At 46.6% G+C, this 13,444-nt stretch overlaps 1 protein-coding gene across 1 annotated transcript in view; it reads left to right on the forward strand.

Moving 5' to 3' along the window:
- The window catches only part of LOC309553312 (uncharacterized protein), a 177,413-nt gene that overhangs the window by 104,964 nt on the left and 59,005 nt on the right, over window positions 1–13,444 (forward strand). The window contains exon 5 of the mRNA XM_082254340.1: window positions 3,026–3,215. Coding sequence (XP_082110466.1) covers window positions 3,026–3,215 — 190 coding nt within the window. The remainder of the gene's footprint in view (window positions 1–3,025; window positions 3,216–13,444) is intronic.

Below are 13,444 nucleotides of genomic sequence, written 5' to 3' on the forward strand. Positions count from 1 at the left end.
TATTTGGGTACAGCATTGCACGACTGCGCAATTGTCCATTAAAGTAATGCAGTGCCGAATCGCAAAATAGGGCCTGGTCAGGAAGGGGGCAAAAGGGGGCTGAAGTGATTAAACAGTTCTTTAGTCCTCAGCAGCACCCAGGGCTGTTAAGTTTAAGCAGCCATCAGCAGCATTTTCATCATATGGTGCATGATTATCTAGGTGCAAGAGCAGACTTGGAGACCTTTCCAGCTGAGCATCCACTGGGTTTCTGGGTCTTGAGGATGGACCACTGGCCAGAACTTGCTCAATATTCAATGGAGCTACTGGCCTGTCCTGTTTCCAGCATGCTTTCCGAATGGACGTTCAGTGGTGCTGGAGGTTTTGTGACGGACAAAAGAGTGCGCCTGTCCAAAGACTCTATTGACCTGCTGACTTTTATCAAAATGAATCAGTCCTGGATCAACAATAGCTATCCAACCCCCTGATGCTGATGTAACTGATTGAATTTGCTAGGGATCTGCCATCCCTTGAAGACTGCGTATGTTACCTATCCTATTCCTCAACCTTGATTCTGCCAGCTTCCAACAATGTTTTTGGTTTTTGGTTTAGGTCACCACCAACCCTCAATGCCTTGACAGGTGCATACAATTTAAATTTCATATGTAATTTTTAACAGCAGGCCCTGTCCCCTGTGCCCTGCACCCAGCAAGAGTAACTGTGAGGGGTTACGGTGTTCAGGCACCACCAACACTAAAGGCCCAATTTTTTGCACCTGTATGACAAGTACATGCGATTTCAAATTTATATGGAATTTTTACCAGTAGGGCCTGTTCTTGCGCCCAGCAAGAGTAACTGCGAGGGGTCGCGGTGTTCAGGTACCACCAACAACCAAGGCCCAATTTTTGGCACCTGTATGACAAGTATATGCGATTTAAAATTTTTATGGAATTTTTACCAGCAGGGCCCGTTCCTGCACCCAGCAAGAGTAACTGTGAGGGGTTGCAGTGTTCAGGCACCACCAACAACCAAGGCCCAATTTTTCTGCACCTGTATGACAAGTACATGCGATTTGAAATCTGTATGTATATTTGTATATGACATTTTTACCTTTAAAAATGTCAGTATTGCTGCATCAGACTACATACATCGTAGAGATGGCTGTGCTACTTTACAGGCACATTAAGGGGACCACCCAGGCACAATATTTAAAGGAATTTTTAATTTTTATAGTTTCACTTTAAGCCTCATTACAATCAGTAAATCACTGCTCCTTTAAAAATGATAGTTTTAAAAAACGTTTTTTGCATTGCTACATGTTCCCCAGGTCAGTACCCAGACCCCCATACACTTTTTTTTGGCAATAACTTGCATTTAAGCCTTCAAAATGAGGCCGTTTGATTTTTGACATTCGAGTCCCATAGGCTTCAATGGAGTTCGTTTGTTCGAACTATCTTTTCCTCTGTTCGCGGTGTTTTGGTTTGAACCGAACCGGGGGGTGTTCGGCTCATCACTACTTAACCACCAATATAAGATAGAAAACCTAGGAGTAGTCAGCAGCAAAACCCATTTCCCTTTGTGGGGTGCTCTGCTCCTCAGAAGAGCTCTGACTTTTGCTGAAAGTGTGGGCATGCTGATCCATCCCCTTCAGGGACATTGCAGGGTTTTTTATCTCTTAATGACCCCACAAAGCACTCTGTGTCTTTCTTGTGGCCTATGCCCCCACCTAGCGTCAGCTATTTCTACCAGGTCCCGGTCAGTCAGTCTGCCCCCATTCCTGACATATGGGCTGGACAAAATATTGTGAACACCTGGGAAATAGGATACACTGTATTTATCAATCTATACAATTTTTGACTACCGTTTTCAATCTAATACAACCTCAGTCATTTTTGGATACAGAACTTTGCCTCAGTGAAGTTGTAGGAGGGAGTTTAGTTCTCACTATATTCTCACTATGTTGTTGAAAACTACCCATGGTATTTTAGAGGTGTTCAATCACCAGACCAGGTCAGATGTTGAAATTCATCTTGGTGCTAAACCAAGACCAAATGATCCAGCTTTTATGATCTTGACTTTTTTTTTTTTTTTTGCTTTTTAGCTTCGGTTTCTGTGAAGCCACAGATGTTGGCTTTGCAAAGTTCTCTATTAAGTTTTTTTGTGTATTCTGTGTATTCGGTTAGCTGTGCCATTGCAGTAATTTGTGCACATGCATGATAGTGAGGTCATCGCGACTCAAACCAGGAAGAAAGACTGAGTGAAAATGGAAGCCCTGTTAGCGATGATATGGGTGTTGCATTGTATATTATACAGTTTTAAACCCTTCCTGTCCTCCCTGGCTTCCATTTAAAAGGTTCTAAAAAGCTCAAGGGGAAGGAAAGATCTGCAATCATGTGACCACTGTGATTGGCTGTCACAGTGGTCACATGATTGGGAGCCAGTCTTCCCAGCTACTGATCATTAGTGGGGACCGAGAGCTGTCTTTGGCAGCTCAGTCTCTGTGCTGAGAGTGTGAAGTGAATGCACTATCAGCACAGAAACATTGGCCGCCCAGTGGCGCATATATGCAGCATATGGCTGTTAAAGACCACCCCATGAGTGGCAACTGGTTAAAAAATGCCCCTACACCTGATTTCCATGACACAAGCTATTCTAAACAAGTTGCCTATAGAGTCCTATATATAAACCTACTCAAAGGAAACAACCAGAAATTTATTTTTAGGTATGCCGTGAGATTGGGAAAACATAGAAAATGTATAATGGTTGATTGTGGAAACACACTTTAATTATAAGAGTATTCAAAGAATGACTGCTACTTAGTTTTTACCACATGAATTTACACAAAATGCTTTCAGATTACAGAAATAGGATAGATTATGTTCTTTTGCGTCTGTGATATTGGTCGCCTAATTGTGTAAACTACTGTAAGCAATGCATCTAGTACCAAGTTTATTAAATTAATCCATCCATAAATCTTACAGAGATGCATATAATTTTAAAAGAATGTTCCTAACCTATCTATGTTTGTTTTTTTTATTTTATCTAGTGTTCCTGGCCTCAGATCGTTGCCTAATCTCCTAGTTCTAGACCTCAGCTTCAATGCAGTTTTTGATATGGATGTGTTTAAGACATGCAACCAACTGACCACTTTGGTTTTGTCCCATAACAAAATTAGAAGCATGAAGACCCTGCCAACCCTTGCACACCTTACTAAGTTGTATTTGAACTCAAATAAGGTAATAAGGATTTATTTTATAGGAAAACAAATGTATTAAGGGCTTCACAGTAAACACAGAAGCCTTCTGTGTTTACAAGGACAGCTTTCCTCTCCGTGACTCGTGGCTCTCACAGGTTCCTGCCTACCTGCACACACTCACATCAGGGCAAGGTGGGGACAGATGCTGACCAAGGATCCCCCGGCAAGTGAGAGAGAGAGAGAGGTGGAGCAGTCTAGACTGACGTAGGTGAGATGTGAGGTAGGTGAGATACAAAGAAGCTTCTGGGGGTTCATAGCACACTGGTAACCCTACACTCCTTATGTAGTGCACCCCTGAACTCCACACTCTGTATGTAGCACACATCTGAGATCAGCACTGTACTCTGTACTCTGTATGTAGCACACTCCTGAACCCTGCAGTCTGTCTGCAGCGCACAACTGAATTGTGTATTCTGTACACCGCATACTCCTGAGTACTCCTATGTATCTGATTAGATACATAGTCTTACAAATACAACCAGCCCTTTGAGGGCAACTATGTTGCTGATGCTGCCCACAATGAAATTTAGTTTGACACCCCTGCGTTAGATGATACATTCACTCTATAACCAACATATGAACCATATGTGCTACCTTTGCAGATAATATATTGATGCAGACAATACATGATAGACAGATCCTATGTCACCAGTGCCAAAACAGAGCAGAGCTGCATACACCAAAGAATTTTGTTTTCTGGGGGGAATAGTACGCAGGCAGCTTGTAAACTGTCTATCCACTGTCAGGTATTATCAGGTATTTCTAAAAAAAATGGGAGGCAGACAAGTCAAGTTAGAAACATATAAGCCTATCTAGTAATAAAGTGCAGAAAGAAATGAAGGTATGCAAATAAAGCCTGTAAGAACCAATTAAACTATTGCAACTAATTCAGTGCAGTTAGGCAACATTTCTGTGTTAATATATTGTTAATGAATTGCAACATTTGTATATGTTGTAGTATTCTGACTCTAGGTGTTATAATAGTGAATAAAAAGAGAAGTATAGCTAAAGTTTTTTTAGCTATACTTCTCCTATGGATAACAGGAGTGCAGTTCGTTCTGCACTACTGTGATCTGTTTTCAGCTGACAGCGGGCTAAAGCCCTTGGCTGGCGTCACAGAACCGGTCTAGGCTCTGACAGTGTCTAAAGCCATCGACTGAAAAGATTCTGACCACATTATCAGTATCCACCCAGAAACCTGGACTGGAACTTAACTCAGCCTCTCAGCAATCCGCTGAGAACCTAAGCTAGCTCCTTCCGCCCCCTCCACAGCCCAGTGCTCCAGTGAGCACTGGAGGGGAGAGCAGAGATGGAGAACTGAGCAATCAGCAGTGTTTAATCACTCAGGTCTTACTACAGAGCTGGCAGGGGACAGATGTAGCAAAGGATCGATGCTGCATCCACCTAGATGAGTATAAATGTTTTTTTTTTTAAACCATGAACTTCTCTTTTAAGCCAGCTATACATGGAGCTGAATTTTGATCCGTGTATGGGCAGGCTGGTTGCACAGAAGTTGATCTACTGATTAACTTGTATACAACCAGCCTACTGGAAAATTTCCTGATGATCAGCACTGCGGGCTATAGTTGGCAGTGTTGATCAGTGTATTCTGATGGTCAGGAAGTCTCCCCACTGTCAGCATACAATACCTCAGCGGGAGTCATTCCTGGTGTGGATGGGGGAATAAAGTCATTTTTGTTTTAGTTCAACCTGCTGGTTGAACAAAAATAATGAATCATGTATGGGCTGCTTTATCCCTTCTGGTGGCCTCTATTCCTGGCCTGAATGTAACAGAGACAATCTTCAAATAGCTGACAAACAGGAAGGAAAGCATTATAATCTGGATGTTATTCAATAAATGGATTTCGTGACACATTGTCTTGTTCTATTCTGATGGTTACATGGAGAGAACGAGGTGTGTACTTCATCGTTGCTCAAAGACTCGCATGACAGGATGTTTGGAGTTATGGCTTTGATGATAAGCGTGTTATAATTATCTATCTGGTGAGTTTGCATTGCATGTGGGGTGACAGGAGTGGAACACTGAAGTCTGTGTCATTATTACATCACAGGTGATCTCCTTTCTCTGCTGCATATGTTGTCAATTTAAATACTACACCATCAGATTTTTATTTTCCATGCTTCCTGCTCATGTGTCATCCTATGGAAGAAACTTAAGTTAAGATGGACACTTTCGTATATTCTATTTTGTGCATCCACCAGGTACAATTTTCCTATGGTATTGGAGTTACTGTGGTGAGTGACTTATCCAGTTTTAAGTTATCCATCAGTTATGGACTAATAACCTGTAATCAGATTTTAAGAACTATTTTTTGAGCGTTGCAATTTTGTTATTTTAACTTGTGGCAAATGACTGGTCAGCCTTACACTATGCTGTCATTGACAAGTGACAATGCCACTCTCAGCTTCACCCTGCACAAAGATTTTGCAGGTTGTGGGGCCACAATCTAAGTGCCAACAGACTGAGAGAGATTTTCTGTTGACTTAACAACAAACATCTGTAACACATACTGTCACCACAGACAGGTATTTCCAGCAATTTATCATATAGTAGCGTCCTTCAAAGAGATAGAGATTCTTTAATGTCTGCATTAATTCATTAGAGACAATATTAACAATTTAACAATCATGTATTGTGTAACAAAAAAGAAGACGGTCAAGAAAAAAATGGTGCAAACAAAATATTTACAGAATAATAAAGTATTACAATGGAAAAAGAGACAATAATGCAACAGAAAACAAAAAGGGTTGAGGAATGAAAAATACTTATCAAGTCCTGGTTCAGCAAAGTCGCAAGATGGCACAGTGGCTGTCATAAGTCTTGATAGGTGCCCCTTGTTTTGATGGTAAAAGAGAGCTGAAGACCATGGATGCAAACACTCTTTTCTTGTCCATGAGGAGGGTGTTGACAGAAATTATCTGACCAATTAAGAGGTCTGAGGAGTGGACGATTGGACAATGGTTCTCCTGGTGTATGTGTGTGTGTGTGCGTGGGTGTGGCGTCTGGTGGGGGTGCAAAGCCACTAGGTATTTTTTGCTGCTGAAAAACACTCCTATAAGCTTGGTGGCAACATTGTTTCCCTTATAGCTGTGATGGCAAACCTTGGCACCCCAGATGTTTTGGAACTACATTTCCCATGATGTTCAACTAAACTGCATAGTGCATGAGCATCATGGCAAATGTGGTTCCAAAACATCTGGGGTGTCAAGGCTCGCCATCACTGCCTTACAGGTTGAGGCCTTGTATCACCTCAGCAATCCATGGTGCAACCATGGCAGGCAGATAGGTGGTGGGGTGGTAGACAAGGTGGGGGGGAGACAAAGGCGTGGGCTCCCAAATCCTTTCTTCTGATAGGGAAGGCCTTCTACTTGGTTTGCCCTGTAATACTGTTATAGCTCCCCACAGGGTCAGATGAATTCTGATTTACTGCCCCCTTATCTGTTTTGTCACTGTTTCAGGGGCATGTTCCTCCATTTTCCATGTGTCTAGGGAGGAATTTGTAACAGCCATCTCAGGCTTATGTGAACAGCGGTCAGTGGTTTTCACTGGGTTGCAATGCCTGGGATGCAAACACGTGCATTCTCCTATCCATCCTTTCCTAATGTGAGAAGATGAGGTGTCAGGGGATCATGCTTTGAACAAGAATGTTGAAGAAGAGGAAGCCAAGAAGAGGAAGCCAGTTAGGATAGAAAGTCCTGTTTTGAAGAGGCTCAGGGTCCTGACCTGTCACAGACACAGGGACCACGATTGGTTTTTGGCAGATGTGAGCTAAATATTCCCAAATCCTTTCCAGTGCATCCTCACTTTCAGGGTGAATGCTGAGAAGGTGTTTTTGCCTCTAAAATGTTTTTTCACAGCAAAACCCTATGATGGAGGGATTCTCTTAAATGTGGTGTTCTCCAACCATAGACTTGGCGGATGAACTTTGAGGATCAGCATTTGTTTGGGCTGTCATTGGATGGTTTCATTCAAAGTATGACTGTTGCAAAAATCATACTGTTGTCCTTGAAGGCAAAAGAGACACATTTTTCACATGATAAAAAGCAGTCTTTTTGTCAGCCACAGGACAGGCTCCAAGCAGAAGCCTACCACTCATTTCCTCAAGAAGAACAGGAACCCGAAGACCTCCAAGTACAGAGACAGGTTCTATTTCCATTAATTGGGTGCCCACACTCAATTAATCTTGTGGATGGGGGGATGCTGATTGGCCATTGCAGCTGTCTGAACACAGGACATTGTAGGGTCCATAGTGTACTGTCAAGTGGTTTCAAGCTGTAATTTCAAAGATTTTGCCCCTCAATGCGATATGCGCTCAAATATTTCAGCATGTGGTCAGTCAGTCTGGGGCGTGGCCGGGATGTAGACGGCGCCAGACGTGTCTCTTCAGAGCTCCTCATAATCCTGACCTTATCCGGCTCCATCCACGGTCCCTGTGCCTCGGATCACGGCGGTTTTGCCCTACTCCGCATCGGGCACAGGTGGGGCACGAATGCCGGGGAGAAAATCCGGGGTTTCTACATCGACCCCGCGGGCCTCAACGATCGGTCCCGCCGCGAGGCGTGAAAGCGGCCGCCGCCATCTTGCAAGTGCAGGCCTCCTCTCCTCCCTCTGCAGCCACAGGCACCCGAGCCTCCTCACAGTCGGGGAAGATGTCTGCGGGGGCCGGGAAGCCTCCTCTGGAACAACCGCTGGACGCAGGTACCGAGGGGTCATCACGGGGGTCCGCTGGACAGACTGGGGGGTCACCCGGAGGGGGGGATATCACCGCTCCCATCCTGGCAGCTATAGACGCTTCTAAAACTGCCCTAATGCTCCGGATTGATCACCTGGCCTCTGAATGCACCCTGATCCGCCATGATTTGGATAAATTCAGGGGGCGCCTGACGGAGCCTGAAGGCCGTGTATCTGAGGTGGAGGATGTCACTGCTTCCCATTCGGCACAGCTCATTGCTTTGCAGGCCCAGGTGAATGCTATGGCAGACAAAATGGAGGATGCTGAGAATCGGCAGCGTCGCAACAATATCAGGGTGGTCGGCTTGCCAGAGAAGGCTGAGGGATCTAATTCTACATTGTTTGCTGAGACCTTCTTTTGTGATCTGCTCAAGTTGCCTCCCCCTCCCCCGACCTACGTGGTGGAAGGAGCCCATAGGGTTCCCACTGGACCTAGGCCGCCCGGGGCCCCCCTGCGCCCCTTTTTGGTCCGTTTTTTGAACTTCCGTGACAGGGACCGCATTCTCACTGAAGCCAGGAAACGGAAGGAGTTGCAGTTTGAGAACAGTAAGATAATGCTATTTCCTGATTTCTCTGTGGAAACGCAGAAAAAGCGCAGATCGTTTACTGAAGTGCGTAAAATCCTGCGGACCAAGGGCCTGAAGTATGGCATGATGTACCCGAGCCGCCTGCGTGTGGATTACAAGGGAAACGTCCTGTTCTTCAATTCGGCTGGGGAGGCTGTGGACTGGTTGGAATCTATTTAATCTCCTATGGTGCACCCGCCCTCCAGGATGGTATGGGACTCTTGGGGCCCTGCTTCTCTATGCCCCCTATTTTAGGCTCCTGTCTACACACCTTCTGGCTCCTCCGTAGCTGATGGGGGGCATCTACAGTACCTGCATTGATGATCCTGCCATGAAGCTTCCTGGATTGCCCTGGGTTGGATCCTTGCTTCTGTCCCTGGGGTTGTGGAGTGGAATACAGTTCAGTGGAGCTCTGTGTGCTACACGTCGTTGAACTTGACTTATCTTTTTTTTTTCAGTTTATTTTTCTTGCTTTTTCTTCGCCCTACTTAGAAGTTTTTGTTTTTTTCCCTTTTTCTTTCCCCTTTTTTGGGACTGCAGATCTGACAGCCCCCTTTTTTGGGGCTGCCTCTGGTGGACACGAGTGACGCCGGCTGCGGTTCTATGTTGCAGCCATGCCTTTAAATTTTTTGCTGGGTTTTGGGATTAGGCTGGATACCCTGTTGCACTTTTTCTTGTTTCAGGTTTGGGTATCACAGCAGGGATGTTGTTGTTCTAGGCTCCAGGCTCCATCCGGTGGTCAATGTCTATCTTTCTTATGTTTATGTATTGCTACGTGTCTGGATGGAGCTGGAGGATCGGGTTGGTCCTCGGGCTGTGCTTGGTCCTCCGGCTCCCTCCTGCTATGTGCCCCTCTGCTGTTCTATGGCTGAGCTAATTAAGATTATGTCATGGAATGTGCGAGGTCTCAATGACAAGGTGAAACGCACGGCTATATTTCGGTATATAAAAACTGTGCAACCTCATGTTATCCTCCTCCAGGAGACGCATTTGGATTGAAGAGGCCCTGGATTCAGAGGATCTTCAACGCCACGTACTCCACGTATGCCCGTGGGGTATCCATTTTGCTTGGTAGAAATGCACCCTGCTCAATTCAAAAGGTAATTACGGATCCTGGCGGACGGTATGTTATTGTTCTCCTGGAGTTATTTAACCGGCAGGTGGTTCTGGTGAGTGTTTACTTACCTCCCCCGTTCCACTCCCAAGTTCTGGTAGATCTCCTGGTGACCCTGGCCCCTTATATGCACCTTCCTCTTATCATGGCGGGGGATTTCAATGCTGTTCTGGATGGCGGGCTGGACTCTTTTAACCCGGGTAGACTGTCGTCCCCTGAACTTGTGTCCTGGTCTTCCGCGGCTCAGCTTACGGAGCTGTGGCGCTGGAAAAATCCTGGGGTGCGTGGCTACTCCTGCTGGTCTGGGGTGCACAGAACGGCGTCCAGAATAGATCTGGCCTTTGCTAATGAGTCTTGTCTTCCCCTGGTCCAGGATGCCACCTATTTGGTGGGGGGTCTCTCCGATCATAACCCACTGCTACTGACTCTACGGGTGGGGGCTGGCGGGACCAGGGGTGCTTGGCGCCTGTTGCCGGGGTGGCTGCAGACCGAAAAGGTGATGCAGCAGGTGGAGCCCCAAATGCCTGCATATTGGGACGATCATGCCTCGTCCACGGCTGGGGTGGTCCTGTGGGATGCTTTCAAAGCGGTCATGCGGGGTCATTACATCTCTGCGATTAAGGCGTCCCGTAGGGAAGCTAACGCTGATAGAGAGGCTGTTCTGCTGGAAGTCCGTAGGTTGGAGGAGGAATACTCGGCTTCTCCAGGACCGGCGGCCTATGCGGCCCTGGAGGAGGCCAGGAGGCGTTTGGCTTTGTTGGATACTGATTTTGCGCATGCCAATCTTAAACATAGAGCGGAGTCACTTTTTGAGAAGGGGGACAAAAATGGTAAGCTGTTGGCTTTTTTGGTGGCAGACCAGAGGGCTTCGGTAAGTGTTCCATGTATTAGGTCTGGTTCGGGGGACTTGGTTAGGGACCCGGGGGAGATCTCCTGGGTCTTTATGGATTACTATTCTGACACTTATTCACCTCTGCCTGCATACGACCTGGGAGAGTTGGAGCGCCTTTTATCTGGATTGCCGATTCCGGTCTTGGAGGGAGAGGACAGTGCGTGGTTGGATAATGACATCACGTTGAAGGAAATTGAGAAAGCCATCTCGTCCTTCCCCCCCAATAAGTCGCCAGGCCCTGATGGGTTCCCGGTGGAGTGGTATCGGCAGTATTCGGACTCCTTGGCTCCCAGGCTCCAGGCTTTGTATGCGACGTGTTTCGATCAGGAGGCCCTGCCGGGCTCCATGCTCGAGGCATATGTTGTTCTCCTGCCCAAGCCGGGTAAGGACCACACCCTGTGTTCCTCCTATCGCCCCATTGCCCTGCTCAATGTGGATCTCAAGATACTCACGAGGGTCTTGGCTACTAGGCTGGCAGTGGTCCTGCCTTCCCTGGTGGACATTGATCAGACCGGATTCATGCCGGGCAAGTCCACAGACACCAACCTTCGACGCCTGTTTACACATTTACAGGTGTCGCATGCCTCTGTTGGCACTAGAGTGGTGGTGTCGCTGGACATTGCCAAGGCCTTTGACGCGGTGGATTGGGTCTACATAGGGGTGGTGCTGCGGAGCATGGGGTTTGGTCCTAAATTTTGCAAATGGATTTCCCTCCTGTATTCTTCCCCGCGTATGGCATTGAAGATCGGATCCACCCTATCTCCCTTTTTTGGGGTGGGTAGGGGGACAAGGCAGGGCTGCCCTCTTTCGCCCTTTCTGTTCTCCCTGATGATCGAACCTTTGGCTATTGCATTGCGTGCGTCTCCAGAGGTGGGGGCGCTGGAAGTGGGCTCCATTAAAGAGTGCCTGGCGCTCTATGCGGATGATATGCTTTTGTTTTTGAAGGATCCTAATGCTTCCCTGCAGGCGGTCTTCAATATCCTTGACACTTTTGCTAAATTTTCTGGCCTAAGGGTTAATTGGGATAAATCCACCATGCTCCCCATTGATCCTGGTGCTATTGCTGCAGCGGATGGGGCGTTGCCATTGAAATGGGTGACTGAGTTCACGTACCTGGGAGTCAGGGTGTCGGCGAGAGTGGCAGACTATCTCAATCTGAATCTTCTCCCTTTGCTGGAGATCTTTAAACGCAGGGCGGAGGTGTGGCGCGACTTACCTTTGTCGGTTCTGGGGCGCATTAATTTGGTAAAGATGAAATTCCTCCCTGTCTTTTTGTATTTCCTTAGGAATTCGCCGGTGTGGGTTCCACGGTCGTTCTTCCGTCGCGTTCATGGCCTGATAGGTTCCTTTATATGGGGTAACTCCCATCCTAGAATTGGCATGCAAGTGTTACAGGAGCCCTGGGGTCAGGGGGGACTGGCTCTGCCTGATCTTTATAAATATTTCCTGGCCGGGCAGGGAGTGGTGGCGCGGTGCTGGCTTATGGGGGACGATGGGGATTCGGCCACGGTGCTGGAGGCGGCTGTTTTGGGCTCCTATGAGAGTCTTTGGCTTTTGCTGCAACGGGGGTCCAGGGCTAAATTTCAGCTGACAGGGACGATGCGCTCTACCATCAAGGCCTGGGACCATATGCTGATGCTGGTGGAGCCAGGAGCAACTGGTGTATCCCCGGCCTCCCCATTGTGGTGGAACCCCAAATTTCCTCATTTTGCTTCGATCCCTGATCCTGCCATCTGGGCCGTCAAAGGGGTTAAGTTGTTGGGGGATATTGTCTCTGGTGGGGAGTTGTGCACCTTTGATGCTCTGAAGGCGCGTTATGATCTGCCCAATAAATATTTTTTTCGTTATCTTCAACTCCGTTTAGGTCCCCCCCGGGTTGTGATTAAAACTTCAGCTCTTGAAGTGGCGATACAGGCGGCAGATATGCGGAAGCCCCTCTCGGAGTTGTTGACCTGTTGTCTTGGTTGTAAGTGTTGCCCTGCGTGGCATTGTGTTGTCTGTTTTTATGTGCAAAATTTCAATAAAAACAAATTTTCAAAAAAAAATAAAAAACATTTCAGCATGTAATCATGCTTGCACCAGGAGGGATAGAAGTTTTACTGCTTCTATTTAAACCTTTGTATGATTCTAAAGCGAAACAGAGATGCCAGGTGTCTTTTGGATCTCAAGGTTTTTGTGACTGCAAAAATTCAGGATGGAATCTAACCAGTAGATGATCCCTTCGCTTCAGCAGGGGTACTTTCTGACCTTAATGGATATCGAGGATGCCTACGATCTTTAAGCCTCATCACTGGTTCCTAAGGTTTTCTATGGAAATATTTTACTATTTATTTTCATGTGACAACACTGAAGAAATGACACTTTGCTACAATGTAAAAGAGTAAATGTACAGCTTGTATAACAGTGTAAATTTGCTGTCCCCTCAAAATAACTCAACACACAGCCATTAATGTCTAAACCGCTGGCAACAAAAGTGAGTACACCCCCTAAGTGAAAATGTCCAAATTGGGCACAAAGTGTCAATATTTTGTGTGGCCACCATTATTTTCCAGCACTGCCTTAACCCTCTTGGGCATTGAGATCACCAAAGCTTCACAGGTAGCCACTGGATTCCTCTTCCACTCCTCCATGACAACATCACGGAGCCGGTGGATGTTAAAGACCTTGTGCTCCTGCACCTTCAATTTGAGGATGTCCCACAGATGCTCAATAGGGTTTAGATCTGGAGACATGCTTGGTCAGTTCATCACCTTTACCCTTGGCTTCTTTAGCAAGGCAGTGGTCGTCTTGGAGGAGTGTTTAGGGTCATTATCATGTTGGAATACTGCCCTGCGGCCCAGACTCTGAAGGGAGAGGATCATGCTCTGCTTCAGTATGTTGGCAT

The sequence above is a fragment of the Pelophylax lessonae genome (genome assembly GCF_965119305.1).
Source record: "Pelophylax lessonae genome assembly, chromosome: 4".
NCBI classification, from domain to species: domain Eukaryota; kingdom Metazoa; phylum Chordata; class Amphibia; order Anura; family Ranidae; genus Pelophylax; species Pelophylax lessonae.